The following is a 23,834-nucleotide window of genomic DNA, read 5'->3' as shown; positions in this document are numbered from 1 at the left end:
CGGGCAGCACCCAAAAGACGCGTCGGCGGAGTCTGGAAGCGTGCCCACTCCGCTCGACCACGGTCACGGGTCTTCCGGGCCTGCCCTCAGGCTGACCGCCGTGCTGCGCTTGCCTGTGTACACAGCGTGGGTCTCTGCCCATTAATGCTCATGCCGCTCTCTGTGGGAGGAGGCCAGCTACCGGTCTCCGCGTTCTTTGGTTCCTCTGCCAACCGTTCCGCGAAGCCTCAGCTCAAGCGCAGGCACTCTTCACCTCGCCAGCAGGCTGTACCTCCCAAGAAGCGCAAGCAGAAGGAGAACCTCACTCCCTCTGGCAGCCGGAATATTGGCCATGTCGTGGCCAAAACCACGGGGCACGACGTCGGCAGCTCGCAGCCGCGCCCCCGACGCAGCACTGGTACAGCGAATGAGGTCGACATGGGCACAGCGCGCGTCGAGAAAGAGAAGCCTACGCTGGAGAATGGTCTCAATGGACCACCGTCGAAAGCAGATTCAGGATGCGCCGTCATTGACCTCACTGACGATCGTCCTGGAGACATCGTTCCCCAGCCGAGACCCGTGTACCGACTCGAGACTCCCCCTCTGACGCCCGAAGGTCGGGGTCGTCGTCGAGACCTTGGCAGCATCGTCTCGCTTCCTTCCCCGCCACTTACCGCTCACGATGCCAGGAAGCTGAGGAAAAGGGGCAACGATAGCGAGAAGCAAGAGGAGAATGTCCAGAAGCTGCCCCACGCTCTTGTCGACCATGATGCAAGTCCTGGTGCGGCTGGCGTGAAAGCGTCAATGCAAGGTGCGTTCACTCACTACTGTTAGCTCGATCCTGTCTAATTATATCCAAAAGCCTCGCAGTCAAGCGGCACTCCTCTGCAGGACCAGACAATCGAGCACAAAGACCCTTGTTCTCTAACACGCCCTACAAATGACCGAGATTTAATGCCACCGCCTCCGTTGCCCTTCAAGGCACTCCTGCACTCTTCGCCAGCTTCGTCTCTCACCATGCCCACTTTGAGCTCTTCTCCGGCGTACAGACCCCATCCTTCGTCCCCGATTAGGTGGGTGCCTTCCTCTCAGACGCAAGAGCTCTCTATCCCTCGCATCACGGGCCTACCGGACAGGCACTCGTCCGACGAGACACGCCGGGGTCGCCGGAGATCGGCGACGCAAGTCGTGCCCAGCTCGCAGCCCGACGAGAGGGAGCTCGAGCTTCCTAGCGGCTCCTCCGATCACTGCGACGTCCACCAACTACGTGCCTGCGAGGCCCGCCCTGGCCCCAACCCCCTACAGGCGAGCGATACAGACGAGGGCCACGCACACGACACATCCCCAGGCGAGTTGATCGAGAGCTCCCAGAGTCAATTCGAGGTAGAGATCACTCCAGCCTGGGCGGAGCGCATCGCCACCAGAAGGGCGGAACTGTGTGGGTGCGTGTCCTTGTCGTCGTCGTGCCCGCGCCTTTGTCGTTTCGGCCGAGAGCTGTCCTGATTGATCCTTACGTTGCAGGTCCAAACAAGAGCAGCAGGCCGGCGGCTCCAGCTTGTCGCCGTCCTCCCCCCCGCGCGCGGCCGAGACCCAGGACTACGACGCGGAGTCCGAGTACTCCTCGTCCGTGGACGAGGTCTCGCAGTCCTCTGTGTCCGGCCAGTCGGGACCCAGGTCCAGCACGCCCTCGCAATACAGGCGCTTCTGCGAGATGTTCGAGGGCCGGGACGACGACGGGAACGAGCTGCCTCGCGAAGAGACCGCCTCTGCGCGTCGCTCGCGCTCTGCCTCTCCGACGTGGGACCGCGGACGCGATGCGTGTGAACGCGCATGCTCGCCGTTGCCATCGTCGTCGCCTTCTGCGCGTTCTGATCGTCACATCCCCCGCGAGGAGGCGACTGCCTCTCCGCAGGCAGAGTGTGCCGTCGACGGGGAATCATCTTACGGCTCGTCGTACTCCGAGACGACGCCCACCGCCTTCCGCGAGTACTGGGAGATGTTCTCGGACTCGCAGATTCAAGACGCGCCTGAATACCCGCCTTCGCAGGTGCAGGACGACGAGGGCGGCGTCGAGGGCTTCTGATGGACTTGCTCTGTGCTGTGCTATGCTTTGCCGCTCTGGTTGTATACAGTCTTGGATGGAATTCGTGTATCTAGTAGGTTCTCTGCTCGTACTTCATTAGCTTACTGCGTCCGCGTCATAATTACAGGGTTATTGCACTGTGACACGGTCATGTGAGGGTGGTCACACCACCGACCATTCGAGGATCGTAACTCAGACGCGGCTGACGGGCACGAACAGAGCACGGGAAATGTGGTCAGTACGAAACCCAGGCCGGCTGTCTAGACCTATGCTCTCAGACCAGGGGGGTGACGAGCCGTCCTGTCAGCCTCCGACTTGGAGTGGCTAAAAGCCTTCGTCCGACCACGCTGATTTCGACAGCCGCGCTCACCTCCCCGCCTCTTCTGCGTATTTCATCTCGTTCCCTGCTCTGCATCAGCTATGGGCGCCTCTGCTTCCTCGTCCTCTCTCGCCTCCTCATCCTCCGGCATCCTGACCGACAAGGAGGTGAGGAAGCTCGAGAAGATCTTGGCCCGCGAGGCGGACGCCGAGCAGAAGCTCATCGACGCCGCCATGAAGGACGTGAAGGAGGCCGAGCAGGCGCTCAGCAAGAGCACCAAGGTGGGCCTCTCGCTGTGCTCGTGTGCAATTTCCCCCGTGCATGAGCTCAGAACTTTCCAATCTGCGTACAGAACACCCAGCAGGCGCAGAAGCTGGTCGCGAAAACGAAGGAGCGGGAGATCGCGGCGCAGAAGGGGGTCGCGAAGGCGCAGACCAGGCTCGCGAGCGTGCAGGAGAAGGGGCGCCAGGCGCAGGAAGCCGTCACCGTGCGTTTCTGCGTCTCTCAGCTCAGCTGCTGATTGACGGGATTTCGGGGTGCGATGCGTGCGTGATGTACATAGGCGAAGGAGCAACGCGAAGCTGGGGCGGACCGCGCCGTGCAGCAGGGGTATGCGGACTTTGAGGATTGCCACAGGACGGCGGAGGCGAACGCGGTGCGTGTCGTCAGCTTTCGGAAAGATTCGTCGACTTCGGAAGACTGATATCAAGCGGCGTGGTGCGCAGAGGGACCGCACGATGAGGCTGTCCCAAATTCGTGCTCAGCACGGTATGGACGCCACCGCGCCTGCCGGTAGCCCGCAGCCGTGACGGCTAGGATATCTCCCGCTGGGTCCCAGCGTCCTAGCTGTGCATGGATTGTGGATTTGGTTTGCTTTGGTCGTCACTTCTTTGGGTATTATGTTGTTGACTTCGCCTGGGTTGGCGGTTTCCCACCGCCGTCGTGATTGTCTCCGTGTTGGGTCGTGCTCGTTGGGGGCGATAACCGTGGGAATGATACCGCCTTTCGATAATAGCGCTTCATCATCTGTTGTAGCTTTTACATTGGAAACATTGCCATCTTCTGCACCGTCCGCGAGGTCATCGAAGAGCAGCCTGATCGAGCTACACCGAGCCAGAAGGGGAGAGACTTGAGTGTCCGCCTCCAGTATCTCTCGCACTTGGAGTTGTGCACGATGGAAGGGAGCTCTCTTCGCTACGTCACATTTCCACGACCAACGCAGCCTACAATGTCTTCCTCTTAGCCGCGTTCTCGGTGCAGAAGTGGCACGCGCCCTTCACATGCTAGATCAGCCTGGAGCAGCACGATGCTTCGTAGCTATGCTGCAACTTGGAGCCCCTGTCAGCCTCTCTCGCAGCCAATCATCCTGTTCTGCCAACGCTCGATGACGTCTCATGAGTTCATCCTGAGGCAGTCGATCGTTGTCCGAAAAAGACACAAGGACGTCATAAGCCTTCCGGCGTGCTGACCTGCCGGTGTACCGCAAGGCGTCATGAGGAGGCTGACCACGGGCTGACCTGGGCAGGTTAGCAACGCTGGCGAGCATATAACCCCGAGGCGAGCACAGAATGCTCTCAGTTTCGGACCTCCAGGTACGTGGTTTCTTCCTGGTGGTGGCCCAACCAAGGTGCGTGGTTTCTTTTCGGTGGTGGGACTCGGGCTCGGCTACAAGGTACGTGGTTTCTTCCTGGTCGTAGCGGTTTCCGCTTCAAGGTGCGTCGTTTCTTTTTCGGTGGTGGCCCAAAGGTAGGTGATTTCTTCCCGGTGGTGGCGGTTTCGGAAGCAAGGTGCGTGGGTTTCTCCCTACCGGCCTCTGGCCGCTCCAAGGTGCGTGGTTTCTTTTCCCGAGGGAGGGACTCCGGTCCTGGCGCATACCTTTCCGTGGTCCTCGGGATAAGTACCTTCCTGCTCGCCGCCTCTGGCCGCTCGGCCTGAGGCGGGGAGCAGGTTGGGAAACCAAAATGCGCGGTTTTGTCTTCTCGTCAATTGTACATTCTGACGCTTGTTCTGGACGAGCTACACCGAGCTCTCTGGACTGGGCGCTGGCAACACGGTCGTGTGTTACTGTTCAGTCCGCTGTGTATCAATGATTCTTCTCCACGGAGGCGAGACGGTAGAGTTTCTAGCGTTGACAGCTTTGTACAAATCGGACGCCATTCCTGTAGCGGCCAAAAAGCGCGTCATATGTCGACATGATATGTTGCTGTGAGTAACGTGACCGTGTTTGTGCCGCGAGAAAGCGCAATCTGGACTCCCCCCCTTTCATGCCGATGCTCGGCGGTAGCGCGAGACCGTCTTGATTCCGGAGTAATCCTGGACTTGTTACGCAGGATGGTCGGCTGTGTGGCTCGATCTTGTGTATGGATGAGGAGAGGTAGAGAACTCTGAAAGCTATTTGCATGGTGGTCGACCTTGCATGTTCGACAGCGTAAAAATACGGAGAGGGTATAATTGCGTAATATAGGCGCACCTTCTGCTGCAGTCCTCAGATGAGTAGCTGCATGATCAGGGGGGAGGGTACGACCGTAACGACCATGTGACATGCTGTCAGAGTCGACCGAGCAAGAGCCCGCCTTGAAGAGAGAAAACAAGCGTGATGAGTCGCGGTAACGAACCATGATATTGAGCCATCCTTGAACGCAATCCCTCCTGCTCACAAGATTTACGCTGGAATGGTCTTGTCCACTTCCTCGACTTGACTTTGGTAAACCCCTTGGAGTGGCGGCACTCTTGTGGGATGCTGAGATAATTCGTAGTGGGACATGACTTCTCGTCAACAACCGTCTCCAATGGTCGATCTTATATAAGTCAGAGGCGAGGCGAGACGAATCTGGTCTTGTCAGGGAAACAGGGTCGAGAAGCGCTGCTGCAGGGGAAAAGTATTCCATCAAGCACAGCCACCGGGATTTGTTTGGCCTTGTTGCTGAGAACAGGTTCTCCTTGAGACCGCAGCTGTTCATGAGAGATGCCCATCACAGACCCTCGCTTTGCTGCTTTTGCAGATCCCGATTCCGTTGAAGAATCTCATGGCGAGCCTTCTGGATCGCGCTCACACGATGAGGATGAGGACCAAGACCCGCCCACGGATACTGACGGAAACGCTGGTTCAGGGTCGGACGACGAAGAGGACGACGAAGCTGAGGAGAGGGGCCTAGGGAAGGGGATGCTCCGCGATGGTTTCGCTGGCCCCTCGGAGAAGACCGTGAAACCTCTTACGCCTGAAGCACTCGCTGCGTTCAAGGCTGCGCAGGAGAAAACCGGCGTGGTGTACATCTCGCGCATACCGCCCGGGATGCGACCAACGAAGGTGCGACATCTCATGAGCGCGTACGGGGAGGTTGGAAGAGTGTATCTGCAGCAGGAAGGTTCGTTCGCGTTTGGCTTACCGTTACTCGCGTCGGGGGTTGACGTTATGAATCGATATGATTGATGCATTCAGACGCCAAACGTGCATACCTTCGCCGAAAATACACTGCGACCAAGAAGGTACACTACACCGAGGGCTGGGTTGAATTCAAGGACAAACGTGTGGCCAGGTCCGTCGCGGTGATGCTGAACGCCCAGCCCATCGGAGGGAAGAAGGGTTCGAGATGGAGGGATGACGTATGGACCATGAAGTATCTGCCCAAGTTCAAGTGGAATATGTTGACGGAGCAGATCGGTAAGTGCAGCTGGGCTCCCACCACAGTAACAATCCTTCTCACCCGTTTCCACAGCGCATGAAGCTGCTGTGCATGCTGCGCAGCTCCGAGTCGAGCTTTCTCAGTCGAGGAAGGAGCAGAGGGAGTACCTGAAGAACGTCGAGCTAGCTCGCGTTCTAGACAAGCGTGCGAAGCTGAAGGCAGTGGGCAATGACGGCTCAAGGGGCGCTGACGGCGAGGAGACTAGGCCACAGAAGGTGTCGAAGAAGGAACATGGGGACGTGTCTCCCAAGACAGCGCCTCGAGAGAAGCGCAGAAAACCCAAGCAGACTGAACCAAAACCAGATGCGGAGGCGCAACTGGACTCTGTGTTGGGTAGCATATTCTAGTTGACTTTCACGTAGAGAAATATACGTGTCAATGACATGGACCTTGCGTACTGCTGTACATGCGAGCACCATTAGAGTACAACATGTACATAGTACTATTCTCGTCGGCCGGTAAGTATGACAAATGGCGAAGTCTTTCGGTCGGAGCTTGAACCGGTCCCATAGACGAAGGCGGGATGACGCCCGTCTGTTGGACAGCGCGAACACACTGAGCTAGGCCTCAGCGAGCAGCGTGAACCCGGTGCTCGTAGTTGTGTCGCGATCCGAAGAGGTCTGTGCTTCCACCATGCTGGACTCCTCTCTCTTACACGCATTCATGACCAGTCTTTGCTTAACTGTTTCTCTTTTCTCTCCCTCTTCAGTTCTCATTCTGTAACCATGTCGTCTTGGACCTCTGCTTATCCTCATCCTCCTCCCCCTCGTGGTCGCTCGCGTTCTCGGTCTCCTTACCGTGGGGACGCGTACCCTCCGCGCCCCCCGTACCCGGAGCAGTACCCCCAAGATCCCTACCGCGCAGATTGGGAGGCGTATGACAGGGACAGGGCATGGGCCACTTATGAGCGAGAGAGACAGGCGTATGATTACTCCAGGCGTGGAAGGAGTCGCAGCCCACCGCCCCCTGACGAAGGTGAGTGTCTCTCGAGTTGATATATCGACCAACCGTTGAGGTGTCGTGGCCTTGTTCTAGCCGGTCGGAAGCGCCGGCGTTCATTATCGCCCTGGGAGCGGTCGCGGTATGAACCTAGACCCCGCTACAACGATGACTATGGTATGTTTTCCGTCACTTCTGGGGGCAAAAGTAGTGCTCTTATGTGGAACCAAGATGCTCATTCACGGGGAGGTTACGGATATGAACGTGGTCCGTATCCACCACCTCCGTACCCGGCTGGGCGAAGGGGTCCTCCGGACCCGCACACGTTCGACTATCCTGCGACGTTGAAGCAGTACGCGGAGTGGTTCCGTTACTACTATCCTCAGCAGGCCATGGAAGAGGACAGCGCCGACAAGGCTGCAGAACAAGAGGCCGGCGACGGCAGCAAACCTCGCAATGGAATCCGGTCGCGCTGGGAGAAGTATAAAAAAGAGTTTGCGGCCCAACAGGTTCGCCCTTCCCGTATGTCTGGTGGTTGTCTACGCCTCGGTACTCACGCCTTTATAAACGATCACCCAGCTTCAGCGCATGTTCGATCACCACAGGAAATCGCCGTGGTTTTCCGAGAAATACGATCCCGCTCCCGAGTTTCAGGCGATGCGCACGCGTGTTAGGAAGATTGGCTGGAAAGGGAGGATGGACACTTTCATCTTGGATCTCGAGTCCGGGAAGTTTGATCCCGACCTGAGCGAGCCTGTACCAGAGAGCACTTCGTCTACGAAGGAGAATGCCAACGGCGACTCCTCAGCGACGAACGGTGCTGGTGGGGATGTGAACAACGACGACACCAAGCCTTCCGGTGATGATGAGATGCAGTTCAATGTAGAGCCTGAGGAAGACAATGGTGGCGACGACGCGAATCGCCTCGGCGGGAATAAGAACAAGGCCGGTGCGAACCGCGGAGAAGAGGTCGCTGTGCCTCCGGAAGGCAATCAGGTTATGATTCGCACTATTCCCCCAGATATTGGCCGTGCGAAGTTGGAGGAAGTAAGCGCCTCCCTTGTACGCTCATACCTCCTTCCTGCTGACGTGTGGATTAGTCCATTAGCAAGCTTCCTGGTTTCGTCTACCTCGCCCTCGGCGATCCTCTTCAGAAGCGAAACTACTACCGAGCTGGTTGGATCAAGTTCACCGAGGATGTTGACATGCCGAACCTCATGACGGAGCTGTCGGAGAAGAAGGTGATCATTCTTTCGTTACCTTGCATGTTGAATGCTCATTTAGCTTTCGGCAGATCGAGGGTTTCAAGTTGCACGTTGCGCACATTACGAAGCCTTTTGTGACCCGGACACGCTTCACGCCTGAGGTCGCGAGCAAGCCGGACCGCCTTGTCAAAGATCTCGAGAATGCCAAGAGGCTTGCCTCCATCCTGGAGGAGGAATACCTGAACCTCCGTAGGGCGAAGATCGAGGGGAGGCCCCAGAACGGAGACGCCCCAGCGGGCGCCAACGGCGAGCGTGCCGAGGGTCCTCATGAGGACTCCACCATGACGGACGCGGAGGACGACCCAGAGCCTCGGGAGATGGGGAGCGAGGCTGTCGAGAGGCGCATCGAGAAGGTCATGGCAGACCTTCAAGAACAGGGTGCGGTGGACACCAGCGACGAGAAGGCTTTGGAAGCGAAGAGGGTATGATCCCTTTGCTTTGGCTCTCTTCCTGGGCTTGTCGACTAATCTCGTTTCTGCACGTTCACAGACGGTGATAGCTTTGGATCTGTATCTCGCCTATCTGCGAGCTGCTTTCAACACGTGCTACTACTGCGCAGTTATCACAGACCATGTAGAAGAATTGCAGCGGAAGTGTGTTAAGCACTTGAGAAAGCCCATGTCGAAGATGTTGCTGCAAGAAGTTCAGGCTGCTGAGGCTTCGAAGGCTGAGAAAGACCTTAAGGTTGATGAGGGCGCGGACGCTGCGAGGGAGAAGGATGCGTCGAACGCGAAGGAGAAATCAGAGAATCGAGACTGGAAGCGTAATGGTGCGTCTCTTGTTCAAGCAAGTCATGATATCACTCTGACGTGAGTCAGACGAGCGCTGGCTTGAATGGCTCGATTCCAAGATCGCGCTGCTCATTGACCGCAACGGAGTCGATCCTCGAGATTATGGTGGCAAGAGCTATGAAGAGTACATCCATTCTGTTGCGACCGTGCCGTGTCATCCTTACTGACTGTGATGCAGAGAGCTATCGCGAGCCTGCGAGCCTTACATTAAGCAGGAAGACGAAGGCAAGTTCCGCTGTAAGACTTGTCAGAAGTTGTTCAAGGCTACGTCTTTCGTCGAGAAACATATTGCGAACAAGCACGCAGACCTCGTGAAGAATCTTGAAGAGGTATACACCCTTCTGCATTTGGCAGCATGAGCTGTTCATTAACTCCTTTCTGCAGATACCGTACTTCAACAACTTCGCATTGGACCCACATCGGATCCAGCCTTTCACGCACCCTCCTCAGACAATGGGCTCCAGCCAACCTCCGCCCCCTCAGGCGTACGGCCTCCAAGCAACTGCGGCTTATCCCCCACCAGCAGCTTACGACGCTCGCCCACCTCCTTACAATCCTTACGTAGCTGGCGGCTACCCGCCATACCCTGGTCCCGCCTACTGGGACCCATACGCATATCCATACGGCGGCCCGTATCCTCCTCCACCCCGTCGAGATGATGGAGCTGTGCCGAGGCGGCTTAGTGACCGCATTAGTGGGATTGCCCCGAATCTCGATCTGCCGCTTGAGTCGATACCGGTGCCCGCGTCCGCAGGGCTGCCAGCAAAGCCTGCAGTAAGCTTGGAACCAGGTCCCGGTGCGCGTCGGGGGCGCGGTGGCGCCAACGGCCCGTCTCCCCCGCCTCCGCCAGATGCGAAGGAGGATCCCAGGGCGCAGGCAGGCAAGAAGGTTAGCTATGTTGACGTAGACCGTGTTGCTGAGGGCGATGTGGAGTTGTCGTACTAGTTCTTGTAATAATGTCGTATGGATGTCTGGTCTGGCTTCTGTCGTTCTGTTTCTGTCGAATTTCCGTGCAGGCTGCACGCCAAGAACCTCGTGTTCATTTCCATACACGTTGCAATGGACACGCCACCCCGCTCGTGGTTTTGAATTCTTCGCATGCCTTCAGGCTAGACTCCGCTTTCCGTTGGGTCCGGTGTGATCTCCGAACGCGTGTCCTTCTGTGCAAGTTCAGGGTGTGGGTAGAGGGGCACGGAGAGGATCTGCAGGGGTGTAGGCTCCGAGTAGGCTTCTCGCGAGGGAGTATTGTATACAGACCGCGCGGGTGTGCGGCCGAGTGTCCCTCAATGTATCAGACATCGGGGACTGCCAGTGCCCGCGCACTGGGCGTCGTGTTCCAGGAAGGGGAGCGTCAGCGGAGAGTATTGGTCGGATGCGCGCCACCGGGACGAGTGTTTTGGGGTGTTCGTGACGCGGACTGTGAACGAGCACGGTCACGACCCTGGTCACTTCGGTCGCCAAGTCTCGCCCCGATATTTTGTGGCCTTGTCGCCAACCTCCTCCTCCTCCTCTCTCCTCCGCCCTCTCCTCTTCCGTTCCCGCCACCATCTGACCCTGCTCTTTGACGGCCGCCTCTCTCGTCTTTCTCGGTGCTTGCTGGTCGGGTCCGCCTTTCTCGTGGCCATCCACTATGTCTGGCCCGAGGTTACCTTCAGTCCGTCTTCCGGCAATTGTCGCAGGGTCATCGGGAGACGAGGAGGAGGCCGTCGTCGTAGAGCTGCCTTCTTCCAGCAGGTTTGGCATCGCGTGGCCCGTCGAACTCACGCCTCCCCTTCCTGTCCCCGCGGAGCGTCCGGTTGGCGTCTCGCTTAGCTCGTCGGAAGGCGAGACTGACATCTCCGAGGAGGAACCCAGCGCACCGACGAGGCGTTCACGGCGCACCGAGGAGTACGTTGAATCCGAGTATGTCACGCCGACGAATCACCTTCACGCAGACCGGGACCCCATGGAGCAGGCAGGGCAACCGACCACCGTGCCCCGAATATCGAGGGCATTCTCCATGCCTCTCCCCTCCCAACTCGGGCCATTTCAGAACCCCCGGCGGGTTTCCTCTTCCCCAGACTCGCCTCCCGGGGCTGACCCCTCTGAGGAGCCTGTTCATTTGCAGGAGCTGTCTTTGGAGCTGGCAGACTCTGTGCAACTGGTCATTCAAACGCTTCTGCAGCTATCACCTCCACAGGTTTTGGATCCAGCCAAGGAGCAGTTCTCGGCGTGTTCCCTATCTATCCCCACACCTTCGGTCTCCGCCATGTTCACGTCCATGAAGAACCTCAACTATATGTCGGCCAACATGTCAACATTCTGCGCGGAAGGCTCCTCGCTCTCTCCGGCTCCCGTACCTGGCCGATCTAGGTCCGACACAGGGACGAACAACCACGTCGACTTCGACGTCGGAGAGATGCTACAGAGCGTGGGGGATGTTCTCAGCGGTATAGCCGCGCAGGCAGGGGTGGATCTGGTTTTGTTCCATGATGATCTAGCCATGCGACACGTTGCAGTGAAGGGTGACGAGAGTGGATTATCCTACACTCTATCCCATGTGAGTCCTCTTCTCTGTTCAACACTGATCCGCAAGGCGCCTGAACCTCCGGTCTAGATCCTTCGACAGGTCATCAGCGTCGCGAAGCGAGGGGACAGCATAGACATCGGGCTCTTCATTGAGTCGGCGATGGCTACTGGTCGGTCTCCGTCACCTGGCGAGATGCAGAGGTCTGGATCACCACAATTGGGTTCGGACGAACCGCTTCGTTGTTCCTTCCGTATCACGCACAGGTTCTCGAGCCAAGGACCGCAAACAGCTTCTACTCCTGAAGCTGGCGACATCGCTGGGGAATCCATGCCATCCTCTCCCCTCCCTACCCGAGGCCACCCCTCCTTTCAGACTCTGATCCTTCGTCGCTTACTTCACCACATGGATGCAGTCCTACAGTCTGACATGCCGTCGAAGGGGACATTCGCGGGGCGTTGCTGCACTCTAAGCATTACCCTTGACCGTGGCTCTCCTTCGGTCGTTGACCCCACTGTTCACTTATCACCTGAAGATGCTACCTACCTCGGCTACCCTGTTGAAATGCGGATAGCTTCTGAGCCGACTCTGAATCAATTAACGCAATTTGCGGAAAACCTCAGAGGTCGCAAGGTCACCCTTTTCGCTCATTCGAAGGGCTCCTTCGCACAGCACCTAACGAGCTACCTCACTTCCTGGGGTCTGGACGTCAGTCATGTATCAACGGAACCTGAGGCCGATCCCGTTCCAGAGGTTAGTGAGAAACCCGCCGAGGAGGATCTTTCCGCACCGCGCGAGGGGGCTGTTCCCGCTGGTACTCCTGACCAGCCTCCCGCTGCAGTGCCCTCGCCTCCTGGATCACAAGCAGCTGGTGAACCGATCATCCTCATCGATGACGACGTCAACGCTCTGCGGGCTAGGCTGCAAAAAATCCGCGCGGAACAGGCTTATCCTCTCAACCTTCACGCTCGCAAACGCCCATCACTTGCAAACAATCATAGGCCGCGCTCGTCGCCTCAGGTGGCGCGAGTAATGGGTTTCACTGCGGCCTCCGCCCAGCTCCCGCAGGCGACGCCGCCCGTTGTCATCGTGCACTACACGTCGCTGGCGAACTTCAAGTTGGTTAAGGACGCTATTCAGTCCATGATGTCCCCTGGTAATATGTGGACTCGCCTGCCAGAAGTTATCGTCGTTCCTAAACCCGCTGGACCACGCCGTATCTTGACCGCGTTGCATACGGCGGTCACGAAGCCTATCGTTGACCCGTTCTTCGCACCCATCGCCACTTCTCCCGTCAGTCCTGGCTTCCATCCTCTGTCACCACTCTGGTCTGCGAACAGCGCACAGCGGTCCCCGGGTGGACGATCTACTGCAAGTTGGCGCACTACTTCCGATCGATCGGCGAAGTCACCGAAAGAGGGAGCCGACACCGCTAGTTATCCTCCTTCGTCTCCTTTGGGCATCTCGGACAACATGGAGTACTTCTCTGACGCGGCATCGGCCACGAAGCTCGGATCGTCTCCCTCGTCAGGGCTGGTTATCCAAAGTCCAGACGGCTCACCGGCCGGCATCTTCTTTCATCCCAAGGCGAAGGGTAAGAGCACTCCTTGTTGTGACCGACTAATTGCTCACGCTGCCTCAGGAGAGCCTGTGTCACGGTCCCGTGGGCAGTCCTTCCGTCGTATCTCGGACGGCGACGACGGCAGGAAGGGCCCTTCCTCCTCCCAAGTAGATAGCCAGCGGCGCGGCTCACGGTCGTCCTACACTCAGGATAAGCCTCTTTCTTTGGAGGTGCCTCATGATGCAGGCACCCCCACGACGTCGTCAAAAGGCAAATCACGGCAGCCGTCGACAACGGAAATCGTGTCGACTGAGCCGGAGAGTGGTCCCATCCCTCCCGAGCCTGCGTTGCCTGCCGCGCCGAAAATACCGAGAAGATCAAGCCAGGATCCCCGTCATAGTCCTCCCTTGTCACCACAGGCACCTCGAACGCCGGTTGGTCCTACGACGACCCGACGACCCGCTAAGCGACCTACTGCGGAGACTTCAGCTTCCGCGCCTACTGTGATCCCAAAGAAAGGTGCTCGTAATGGGGAGCCAAACATCGTGCCGCCCATAAGTGTCCTCATTGTGGATGGTGCGTCTCTACGCAATTTTCGGCCTTGTCATTCAACCTCAGACGCTGTTTGCTAGATAACCCCATCAATCAAACGATTCTGTCGACGTTTATGAAGAAGAAAAAGATCAAGTACGATGTCGCCAAGAACGGAGAGGAAGCCGTCCAGAAGTGGCATTCGGGTGGCTTCCATCTCATCTTGGTATGTGTACTGCTCTGATTTGGCGCATCCATGTGCTCACTGTAAGCTACCAAGATGGATATACAGATGCCCGTCATGGACGGTATACAGGCCACCAAGGAGATTCGGAGATTGGAAAAAGTGAACGGCGTGGGAGGTTTCCCGTCTACCCCTCAGTCGGAAGGTCAGCAGACGCCTTCAGAAGCCTCGACTGCCTCAGACTCCAGGTCTACGATCACACCATCGTATCGTTCATCGGTGATTATCGTCGCGCTCACCGCGTCGTCGCTGCAAAGTGACCGTGTCGCCGCTCTTGCAGCTGGGTGCAATGACTTCCTCACGAAGCCCGTCTCGCTTCACTGGCTGAATAACAAGATTATCGAATGGGGTTCTATTAAGGCGCTGCAGATGTGGGCTGACATCCGGCCTGAAGTGGTGAGGAGCATAACGACTGGACAGGTGGCCCAGGCCCGGGATGTGGCGAGCAAGCTTCACGTTCCGGAGGGACGGGCCACCCCAGTCGCGCCGCGAAGTCGGTCCCCGTCGACGTTGCAGAAGCCACTATATCTGGACGCCGCGAAGGCAGCCGCTACTACGCTTTCCAAGGCAGACAGAGCTCCAGCCGCTGGTGCCCTTTCCGATGGTCATAGGTCGTCAGAAACGTCACCGGAGCCGCCCTCTAGGGCTGGATCGGCCGATACCGCAGGTATGTCAACCGTGCAGTCCATCCTCGAGTCAACGCTGAGTTGCGGTCTTTCCTTAGCTCCTATCTCCATTCGACGACGTGACGCAATTCCCCATGTATCGTCGTCAGACCTTGTCCAGAGTCCTCGTACGTTGCCGACCCTTGGTTAACCTAGTAGGCTTTGCTAACTCCAATTTCCGCATATCCAGCTTCACAAGGAGATGCGACTCCCTTGGCGCCAGAGCCTCCTGCCGCGGAATCGTCGGCTGATGGGGCTGCTGGGAACATGCCCGAAAGCCCAGCGGCATCCGATCCCCCTCCTCCGACTGCCCCTGACGATCGGCCTAGTGAGAAGGACGCTCCCGCCCTTTCCGATAACGCTGCCCCCGATAACGACCACGATCGACCGCCGCCGGCGGACCCGCAATGACGGTGCGGGGCGACCTTTGGGGTGTTTGCATGGTTTGCACTCCCACTTGTGATACCTTTCCTGCCAAAGGTCGCCGGGTATCTTCGTAAATTCTTCTGATGTCGCTTCATCCCCCTTGTGCCCCATGGATAGGACGGTTCGTGGGCTGTGGTACATCTCGTGTTCTGGCGCCAGTTCTTTCTTTGGGTCTCAGGTGGCCGTGTTATGGTGTGATTTCTGTTTCTATCTTGGGTTATAGCTGATTATGTCTGGGCTCTCGTGTCGTGACGTACTGTGCTCCCCCTAGTATCATGTCCTCTCCTCGTCCGATTTGCATTCTCCCGTATACCTCGCATCTGCTTCTCTGATGGCATACATGACCTGCTCCACATGCTCCTGTTTCATACTCGATTTCTGGCCCTATAGTGATCCGAATGGTGGCGTCCTCGCGCTTCTCTTCCATGCATCTTGTCTCTTCCCCCGTCCACTTCGCACCCCTGCTCACCATCATCTCAACCCCCCCTGTCTATCCGTCCATCATTTGCTTGCTGCTGTTCACTATTGTGCTGTATCATACGAAATCACTTACATAGCATATTCACGCATACTAGACACATATATCCATACACGATGGTATATCATTATCCCTTTTTGCACTCGACGCATCCACTGTAGGCAGAGGACGATGTAGAAACACGTACATAACGAGACACGAAACACGACTGTGGCTCGCGATCTGCCGCGGTGTCAAGGATGGGCCGGTATAGCGAGGAAGGGGAGGCGATAGACGTAAGAGCGGAGGTCCGCGGGGAGCGAGGTGGTAAGCTAAAGAGTACAGTAGAGGACAAGGTTCGCCCTGAGGGAAATCGAGAAGGGGAGGATGAGTTCTACACGCGGGCGGGGATGGTAAGGCTGCCTGACAAGCGAAGATCAGGAGAGGAGGGATGGGGAAAAGCCTGAGTCAATGAGAATGACAGTGCGGGAGGTTCAACCCTCGCGGGAACCGAAGCATGCCCTGCCGAGGGCGCGCCGCATCCGTCGCGTGGCTATCACGGCCGTCGACGGCTGTGCTGCGTGGGGTCTCGTGCGCCCCCGAGAAGAAACGGACTGCCTATCGCGGCCGGCAGCTCATATGTATCCGCTCCCCCTCTGCGCGAGCCCCCGGCCAAGGACATCAGAGTGCACTAGCGCGAGAAGGGTGCTCGCGGCGAGCGCGACGTGGAGAGCGAGGTGAGAAAATCCGGACAAGGCGTGGGTATGTCCGTACTTCGCGGGATGAGGGCGCCCTCTTACGAGAGGCCGCGCGCGTGGATGACGCTCGGGGGTAGGCCTGCGCTTCTGGATGGGATTGCGCAGATTGCTCCCGCGTCTAGGGTCTGTAGGTAACGTGAACTCGGACGAGTGGGCCGGCGGATCGAGAGCGAGCGCCAGCCGGCGATGCGTGCTGTAAGAGGCCGCGCATGAGGGCGGGCCCGCCGGGACTGCCGCCGAGGGGAGTCGGTGGGGCGGCCGGGGAGGGCGAGGGAACGTTCGCGGATGGGGCGGACAAGCGCGCGAGGGGGAATTGGAGGTTCGCGGAGGGATGGGAGCTCGCCGGGGGAGCGCCGGGCCACTGGGCGGAGTCGGAGATCGTATCTGATCTGAGGGAGAGGGAAAGGGGCCCTCGCGTGTTGTGACGTGCTTGCCTTTTCGGGGATGGCAATCTGGCGGGGCCGGCTCATCAGCCAGAAGCCAGAGCCTGAAGGCCACTCGCGTCCCTCCCTCCTCCTCTGTCCTCCCCTCCAATCCCTCCCTCCTCCCTCTTCCTCCCCACCCGGCCAGGCGACGCTCTACGTGCCTCGACATCGCCATGAACTCGATGCACGACCCCCACGTCCACAACAAGCGCACCTCCATCAACGAGCTCCTCAACCCCGTATCCGCGACGTCCTCCTCCCTCGGCCAGCCCTACGGCCGCCAGCAGCTCCCTAGTCTCTCTGCGGCACTACAGTACTCCCAACACCATCATCTTCCGCCGCCTTCCCAGTACTCCCAACACCCCCCTCCCCAGTTAAACCCTGGGCCGCAATTCAGCCTGCGCGCCGCCAACTGGGAGTCCTCCAAAGATGAACTTGGCCCTGCTGGCCGATCTGAGTCTGATGTCGCACCCTGTCGCTACTCTTCTTCGTCATCTGCCCCATCGCATCCCATGTATGCAGACACTTATCCGAGACACGCCAGGCCGGTCGAGGACACGCCTCATTACAGCATGGAGGCGACCCAATCGTGGCCTTCTTCTCACGAAACGCCTAGCGCGTCTTATGGGGCACCGATGATGTCGCAGGTCTACTCAGATGAGCGGGCAGGTAAGCTCTTCCTGTCATCGACGTCTCGGATCAGCCCCTCAACCTCGTCCTTTGTCCCAGCGGCGTCAGGAGAAGACATGTCCAGAGGTGAGTCTTCGATTGGATCCCACCGTGTGTCCCGTCAAACCGCCGACGCAGGGGCACCATACCCCCCACCGCAAGCGCCTCCGCAATCGCACCCGCAATATGAGCAAGAGATGCCCCCTCCGCCGCATCCACAGCCGCACCCGCACGCGTCTTACATCACCAACGCGTATCTCTCCTACTACACACACGCGCCTCCAACACGTGAATATTCATCAACTGTCGCTTGCGCTCTTCCACGCTGAATGAGACTTCTCTTGGCTTCGCAGCACGCGGTGGCCCTCCATCCATGGCAGTACACCCGCAGAATCACGGGCCCACGTCGCCGCAGGCTTATTACCCTGCGCCGGTAAACATGGCGTTTGCCGCCATTCCCATCGCTGCGCCGCCGCCAGCAATGCTCCAGCAACATCCAAAGAGGGCTCCAGAACCGTTGGAGGAGGAGCAGGTTGGACCGAGAGCCAAAAAGGCTAAGGCGACAAAATCCAAGGCACCTGAGTCGTCTGGTTAGTCAACGCGTCGTAGATGTGGGCGCGATTTACGTGCTCATTGCGTTTAGTATCATCCCGCCGAGCGTACAACCAGAAGAAACGCAATGAGGCAGCCCAAGGCTCTGCTCAAAATGGTAAGTCTTAATGTCGCTTCGTTGCCGTTTCAGGCGACGGGCCGATGCACCTTGTCTTCTAGCTCCAGTGATGCTGTATGCTCACGCATCTGACGGTGCAGGCAAAGAGAAAGCATCCGGTTCCAACGGTACAGTGGATTTTTACGTGTTATCATTCCATCGCTCATATCGCCGCAGCTCCATCCTACGGCGCCATGCGGATTGTAGCGGAGGATGCCAACAGCAACCCCGACACGGCTGGTCCTCTGCAGCCCGAGCTTCAGTTCGCCCGTTGCATGTCCAACCGTTACCGCTCGGAAGAATTCCCCCGTTGCGTGTCGTGTACGCGACGATGGGCTGGGGATACCTGCAGGTTCCAGGGTATCCGGTTCTTCCTCAAGAATCAGAACAGGGATATCGTAGGCATCAGCTTCGTGGAGAGTCAGAAACCTGACGCCCCGACGATGAACTTCCCGAACAAGTGGAACATCAACCTCGAGATGGATCACATATATCGCGTCAAGGTTGGCTGTATGCACAACTAGCGGCTAACTTCGGCTAACACTTTCACTGTAGCGAACGGTCGCGGTTGCGCTTTTGCCTATCCTGAAACAGGAGATGCAGCACCTCAGCTTGCCCGAAATTATTCGTCGGCCGCGCGAGAGCGAAGTACGTGCAACGTGCGGTGGGTGGTCTCGAACCCCTGACCCGTGACAGGTCCCTGATAGCTATAACAGACACTTGTATGACGTCCATCTTCTCCAGTAGTTGGATGTGCCGTCTCTGTGGGCGCGAGGCTTGCGCGGAGTGCTTCGAGCAGGTCAAGGAGCTAACCACCGATAGAATCGGCGCGCCAGAGGCCGAAATTGCGGCGCTCCAGGCTCGCCGGGAGAAGCACGCGCACGTTAACCCCTTCTTCCTCTCGTGCACGCGTAGAAACGAGCACCAGGCCAAAGATTTCTCACCTATGTCGCGCTTCTGCAAGACGGAACTGACTCAAGCTATCGAAGAGATGGAGGCGCTGGTCAAGCGCCCTCCGGCAGCCGACCAGGAGTCGAGCGATGAATCGCAGTTCAGGATGGTCAAGTCGCCCCCCAAGACTCCCAGGGACGTCTGGGGCAACGCGAGCCCGAGCTCCTCGTCGTCTTCGGCGGTGGGCGACGTCGTGAAAGTGACGGAATCGTCGTCGTTCGTCAGCGCTTCGGCATCGTCGGCATCCTCTGCGTCGAGCGGCTCGAGCATCCCTTCGCACGAAACGATAACGTTCGCAGACGCCGAGCTCACAGACGAGAAGTTCCGCCGTGCATGGGAAAAGGGCCTGCCCCTGGTCGTCAACGGACTCCTCTCGAAGTTCCACCTGCAGTGGACGCCGGAGTACTTCAGCAGCAAGTACGGCACGCAGAGCTGCTTGATCCTGGAGTGCCAGACGGAGCAGAACAAGCGGGTCACCGTCGCCGAATTCTTCTCCCTCTTTGGCAAGTACGAGGGCCGGCGGGATTGCTGGAAGCTCAAGGTGCGGCTCGGCGCGCTTCCACCGCTATCTTGCCGCTGATTCTCCGTCAACGGTTTCCTTACTTTCTTTGCAGGACTGGCCGCCGTCGACTGATTTCAAGACAGCGTTCCCGGAGCTCTTTGACGACTTCAGCCGTGCGACGCCGGTTCCTAACTATGTCCGTCGCGATGGCGTCTTGAACATCGCGTCGCACTTCCCAAGCAACGCGATTGCGCCCGACCTCGGTAAGCCGCTCAATCCCCACGCCGCGTGCCCATTCATCTCTCCCCGCTGACGTATTCACGATGTGCCTAGGCCCAAAGATGTACAACGCAATGGCTTCCTTCGAGTCTCAGGGCAGTAAGGGATCGACTAGGCTGCATATGGACATGGCGGACGCGATCAACATCATGGCCTACGCCTCACCCACGCCGGACGGTCGTCCCGGATGTGCGGCGTGGGACATCTTCAGGGCGGAAGACACGCCTAAACTGCGCAAGTTCTTGCGGAAGAAGTTTAAGGGCCAGTATCAGCATGACCCCATCCACTCGCAGCAATTCTACCTCGACTCCACGCTCAGGCAGGAACTGTACAAGGACTACGGCGTCCACAGCCACCGCATCTACCAGCGGCCTGGGGAGGCGGTCCTCGTCCCTGCCGGGTGCGCCCATCAGGTTCGTACCGTGCTTGCTGCCCGTGACCGCTAAGCGGTTGCGCGTGGTGGTTGGGAAGTGACGGAAGCTGGCGTCGGCTAACTTACTGTACACAGGTGTGCAACCTCGCGGACTGCATCAAGGTCGCGTGCGACTTCGTGAGCCCGGAGAACATCGCGCGGTGCGAGATCCTCACGCGGGAGTTCCGCGAGCAGAACCAGTCGATGGCGTGGAAGGAGGACGTGCTCCAGCTGCGCACGATGATGTGGTTCGCCTGGCTCTCGTGCGCGCGCCAGGAAAAGGAGATGCTGGAGGGGTAAGGTCGCCTCGAAGGGCCGCTGGTCGTCGCCGATGAAGGACGCTTTGTTCGTTGTCGCCGGAACGTTGTGTTTCCTATTTCTCTTCACAGCTATCGCCGCCCAATTCCCCCACTTTCCCCACTCTCATCTCGATCGCCGCCACATGTCGTCGTCCCCCAGCCTATCCTCGTCGCCGTCCCATTCTATATGTACTATATCCTCTCACGCGAATCGTCTCCTTGTTTACGTGCTTCCACCGTGCTTTGTAGTGTCCGTCTGATCTGCTGCGCGTCGTCACCTCTTCTCCTTCTCTGTCCTATCCACGAGTCGCTGTTCCTCCGTTATGATATTACGTCAATCCACATATGCTTCTCAGTGACTCATAGCAATTTGTCGATAGTTATATTGTGTCAGACTCTCAATCGAATGAACTGTGTCAAGGTTCTCTCGTCCGCTGCCGATCTTCTCGGTCTGCTGTGCGTTATCCGTGCGGTCTGTTCTTCTGTCCGCATTGCCTATCGTCTGGTGTGAAGCATAGTCTATTGGTAAAGACGTTCATTTCGTATAGAACACAGTCCGGGTAGATCGCGCTGCGATCTGCTGTGGCGTACCCCACATTCGCCAACGTGTTTGCGGTTGGTAGCATGCCTCGCGCACGCCAAGTGGGCGGCCTTCGGGCGTACCCCCTGGAATGCCACGCATGGTATTCGGAATGCGAAGCAGGTGCAGATACAAGGCGATACTGGCGAGCCAACTCGCTGGGCCCCATCGATCATATCTCCGGTCCATGCTAACCATTGAAAGTCAGCTTCGACGCTCATGCCACCGTGCCGACAATCAGTCCCAACGACGACACAGCGCGCTGGAGACGTCGCTGACAGTTGGCGGACCGTGTGCGACGATTGCGACCAGATGACGATTGCGACCAGATTACACGTAAGTAAATCTGGCCTCTTGCAGGTGCTCACCGCCGGCGGGAAGCAGCCCCGCAAAGCCGGGCGACGGCACACGCGGGCGGTCTGAGTTTTCGCGGCGAGACGGCAGGGGCAGGGGGGCTTCTCCCGAGTGCCGGTCCTAGAACAAAGGGAGAAGGTGCAGAGCGTACCGCACGCGTCTGAAATTCCCGCGTGACCTACTAGCAAGAGTAAGACGGGCTGGATGCGCGGTCGGCTCGGGTGCATGAAACCAGCCTTTTAGGCATGGATGTTTTGTGATCTGCCAGGGGTTGGAGCCACGCCGGGAGGAGCTGGAATGCGGCAGGTACCTCATTCGTACCCCAATTCTGCTGACGTCTTACGGGCGAAGCGTTGCTGCGCGCTCGACTAGAAGCCGCGGCCAAGGTTTGGGCGAGAACCTGTGAGCGGCGCGGATAGGACGCGCCTGTGTTTAGAAGTGTGGAAGGGCGCAAACCTTGGCCGTTCATTCTCGTCTCATCTCCCTGCCGCCGAGCGTGTGGGCTCCTGCCGCGTTCTGTGCTTCTTGTTCGTCGTTCTCTGCGTAGACTCGAGGGAACCGGCTACATGTCAGGGTGTCCCCTCTGGGAAAGGACTAATTGCCCGTCACATGGGCCTTCCCGCGATAGCTTGCGCAGGGTTGAGAACCCTGCGTTGGGATTCTGCGGCGAGACTTCCGCGTGGAACCGTAGCTCGGCGGCAGGCCGCGGCACGATCTCTTGGCAAACTCGACGGAGGCAATTTGGTCGGAAGACGGTGTTCGTGTCTGGTGCGGAAGTCAGAAGGCTCTTGCCCCCAATGAAAGAGCGTTCCTACAGGGGTCGAACGCACCTCTGTACGACGTGACAATAGCATCCAGGCTCTGGCGGAACGGCTGCCTGCGGGGTTCTTCAAATGGGCGGTATCGACGGCGCTATGAAGTCGGGTTTGGACCGGGAATTAGGCAAGCAGGGACTTCTTCGCAGCACGCCTGCATAAATAAGCGCAGAACGTTAATTCAGTACTGCCCCCCTTTGTCAGTCTCGTTTGGTCAGCGAAAAGTGGAGACGATCAACAATCCTGGGGCGTGGGGCACTGTGCGAGCACGCCGCTGGACAGTCCAGCGGCTAGATACCTATGAGAAACCAAGGGCCTGGCGCGATTCGACGGCCTATCATCATTACGAAAGACCATGATCATAACTCCGCGATGGATATTGTCCCGCGGTCGCATTTCAGCATCAAGCGCGGGTTGCAGCATACTGGGCCGCCAATGTGTCAATCGCAACAGTTTTCGGAGGTAGCTCGTATAAATCTAACGCTTCAACAGTATTGTGGCGTGGGCTAGAGCGATTGCGGGATCGCCGGCTGGATTCACCCGATGCTGAAGACAGGGACCTGAAACCCAGGAATGGTGTCAGCATCCTCTCGTTAGCCCCCTAACTGGGGTAGGCTGATCCTCGGCCTCCAAGCACTTCTTTAGAAAGGAATCCTCCGGCTCATTGAGTGTACCGAAGTGTCGCAGGAAGCGGTTTCGAAGCGGGTATCGTCAGCATGGATACAAAGGACACATGTGCTTTGGGTGGTTGTTGGACCAAAACGGCAGGGCCTCCAGCAGTGCATAGAATCCTGGATCGCTGCAGGCTATTTGTGACAACGGCATTCACCTATCCGAGGTTGACGACGGTCAGTTCTATTGACGCGAAGAATGGCACAGAAGTCAGCTGGGAAAACGCTCACTGGTTGCCTCAGTATATAGGCGGTAGCCACGGTCGTTCGAGCCTGAGACTCGTGACGGACTATTTTACTAAGCCTTTCCTGATGTTCGGAGCGACTTCGAAGATGAACGCCACATAATGGAGCCGGAGGCTTCAGCTACCAGCAGCGCAGTAAGTAATCAAGTAATCAAGTTCAACAGTCACAGTAAGGTTCGATCAAAGCGATGGAAGCGTGCCCCAATTTGTTTGATGCGCCGGCTCCCAAAGCAAGCGCTCTGGGCGCTCCACGCACGATCGTCGGGATTACGCGCCTATACGTGACAACATCCATTCTTGACTAAACATGAGAGGAAAGTCGCGTAGAGTTGTGCGTTGGCAGCATGGCACTCTCGGTAACGCTGACGCGGTCGATATTGCCGTAGCTTCAGGCATGCTGTATATTCGTGGACTCACACTCCGAGACATAGTGATTTATCTACAACACAGGCCGACTTGACGTAAATCTTGCAGACACGGAGATTGACGGAGACCTACATGTACCAGCTGGAGCTGTACCTGAAGGGGGAATGAACTCCGAAATTGTGAGATCCACCGCCGAGGATTCCCTCATGTGCCGTCTCAGAATATATGAATATTGCTATCCGTTTCCAAGCCGCCACGCGGGTTGACTACTGTACAAGCAGAGGAATGAGAGTAGCAACCCGAAAAGACCTGGGTCGAGAGGCGTTTCACAGGTCCTGCACGACCATCCT

At 57.9% G+C, this 23,834-nt stretch overlaps 7 protein-coding genes across 7 annotated transcripts; 6 read left to right on the top strand and 1 right to left on the bottom strand.

Moving 5' to 3' along the window:
• Window positions 1–150: 150 nt before the first annotated feature.
• Window positions 151–2,273, top strand: DICSQDRAFT_179560 (uncharacterized protein; the record flags this gene model as incomplete). Its single annotated transcript, XM_007364138.1, has 3 exons — window positions 151–790; window positions 842–1,421; window positions 1,501–2,273. 3 exons carry the CDS (start codon window positions 151–153, stop codon window positions 2,060–2,062), a joined length of 1,782 nt encoding a protein of 593 aa, XP_007364200.1. The 3' UTR covers window positions 2,063–2,273.
• Window positions 2,274–2,482: 209 nt separating this feature from the next.
• On the top strand, window positions 2,483–3,190 carry DICSQDRAFT_168525 (uncharacterized protein; the record flags this gene model as incomplete). Its single annotated transcript, XM_007364137.1, has 4 exons — window positions 2,483–2,662; window positions 2,734–2,868; window positions 2,944–3,036; window positions 3,107–3,190. The coding sequence occupies 4 exons, from the start codon at window positions 2,483–2,485 to the stop codon at window positions 3,188–3,190; spliced, it is 492 nt and encodes a 163-aa protein (XP_007364199.1).
• Window positions 3,191–5,544: 2,354 nt separating this feature from the next.
• Window positions 5,545–6,411, top strand: DICSQDRAFT_56725 (uncharacterized protein; the record flags this gene model as incomplete). The annotated part of the gene is made up of 3 exons (XM_007364136.1): window positions 5,545–5,746; window positions 5,821–6,042; window positions 6,098–6,411. 3 exons carry the CDS (start codon window positions 5,545–5,547, stop codon window positions 6,409–6,411), a joined length of 738 nt encoding a protein of 245 aa, XP_007364198.1.
• Window positions 6,412–6,641: 230 nt separating this feature from the next.
• Window positions 6,642–10,135, top strand: DICSQDRAFT_160692 (uncharacterized protein). Its single transcript, XM_007364135.1, has 10 exons — window positions 6,642–6,682; window positions 6,736–7,039; window positions 7,100–7,512; window positions 7,583–8,050; window positions 8,104–8,244; window positions 8,298–8,690; window positions 8,758–9,037; window positions 9,087–9,183; window positions 9,238–9,388; window positions 9,444–10,135. Exons 2-10 carry the CDS (start codon window positions 6,790–6,792, stop codon window positions 10,002–10,004), a joined length of 2,754 nt encoding a protein of 917 aa, XP_007364197.1. The 5' UTR covers window positions 6,642–6,682; window positions 6,736–6,789; the 3' UTR covers window positions 10,005–10,135.
• A 554-nt stretch (window positions 10,136–10,689) lies between these two features.
• DICSQDRAFT_168522 (uncharacterized protein) lies at window positions 10,690–14,977 on the top strand (the record flags this gene model as incomplete). The annotated part of the gene is made up of 7 exons (XM_007364134.1): window positions 10,690–11,598; window positions 11,656–13,159; window positions 13,208–13,702; window positions 13,759–13,883; window positions 13,938–14,568; window positions 14,626–14,694; window positions 14,757–14,977. The coding sequence occupies 7 exons, from the start codon at window positions 10,690–10,692 to the stop codon at window positions 14,975–14,977; spliced, it is 3,954 nt and encodes a 1,317-aa protein (XP_007364196.1).
• A 1,798-nt stretch (window positions 14,978–16,775) lies between these two features.
• On the top strand, window positions 16,776–20,770 carry DICSQDRAFT_103145 (Clavaminate synthase-like protein). The gene is made up of 12 exons (XM_007364133.1): window positions 16,776–17,301; window positions 17,362–17,388; window positions 17,440–17,589; window positions 17,655–17,891; window positions 17,945–18,010; window positions 18,073–18,138; window positions 18,188–18,513; window positions 18,566–18,674; window positions 18,727–19,502; window positions 19,576–19,726; window positions 19,797–20,155; window positions 20,251–20,770. The coding sequence occupies exons 1-12, from the start codon at window positions 16,806–16,808 to the stop codon at window positions 20,452–20,454; spliced, it is 2,967 nt and encodes a 988-aa protein (XP_007364195.1). The 5' UTR covers window positions 16,776–16,805; the 3' UTR covers window positions 20,455–20,770.
• A 1,686-nt stretch (window positions 20,771–22,456) lies between these two features.
• On the bottom strand, window positions 22,457–22,881 carry DICSQDRAFT_154099 (uncharacterized protein). The gene has a single exon (XM_007364132.1). The coding sequence runs from the start codon at window positions 22,786–22,788 to the stop codon at window positions 22,606–22,608; it is 183 nt and encodes a 60-aa protein (XP_007364194.1). The 5' UTR covers window positions 22,789–22,881; the 3' UTR covers window positions 22,457–22,605.
• Between the last annotated feature and the right edge of the window lie 953 nt (window positions 22,882–23,834).

Source organism: Dichomitus squalens (assembly GCF_000275845.1).
Source record: "Dichomitus squalens LYAD-421 SS1 unplaced genomic scaffold DICSQscaffold_8, whole genome shotgun sequence".
Taxonomy (NCBI): Eukaryota; Fungi; Basidiomycota; class Agaricomycetes; order Polyporales; family Polyporaceae; genus Dichomitus; species Dichomitus squalens.
Note: the sequence above shows the minus strand (reverse complement) of the source record. Positions and strands in the feature narration are given on the sequence as shown.

What these genes read in the sequence shown, in the direction of transcription:
- DICSQDRAFT_160692 (XM_007364135.1), top strand. Translation starts at nt 6,790, where the DNA reads ATGTCGTCTTGGACCTCTGCTTATCCTCATCCTCCTCCCCCTCGTGGT. An exon ending in AGGCTTTGGAAGCGAAGAGG is followed by an intron (nt 8,691 to 8,757) that starts GTATGATCCCTT and finishes GCACGTTCACAG; the next exon opens with ACGGTGATAGCTTTGGATCT. An exon ending in GGTGGCAAGAGCTATGAAGA is followed by an intron (nt 9,184 to 9,237) that starts GTACATCCATTC and finishes ACTGTGATGCAG; the next exon opens with AGAGCTATCGCGAGCCTGCG.
- DICSQDRAFT_103145 (XM_007364133.1), top strand. Translation starts at nt 16,806, where the DNA reads ATGAACTCGATGCACGACCCCCACGTCCACAACAAGCGCACCTCCATC. An exon ending in CCAAGGCTCTGCTCAAAATG is followed by an intron (nt 18,011 to 18,072) that starts GTAAGTCTTAAT and finishes CTTGTCTTCTAG; the next exon opens with CTCCAGTGATGCTGTATGCT. An exon ending in GAAAGCATCCGGTTCCAACG is followed by an intron (nt 18,139 to 18,187) that starts GTACAGTGGATT and finishes ATATCGCCGCAG; the next exon opens with CTCCATCCTACGGCGCCATG.
- DICSQDRAFT_154099 (XM_007364132.1), bottom strand. Translation starts at nt 22,788, where the DNA reads ATGCTGACACCATTCCTGGGTTTCAGGTCCCTGTCTTCAGCATCGGGT.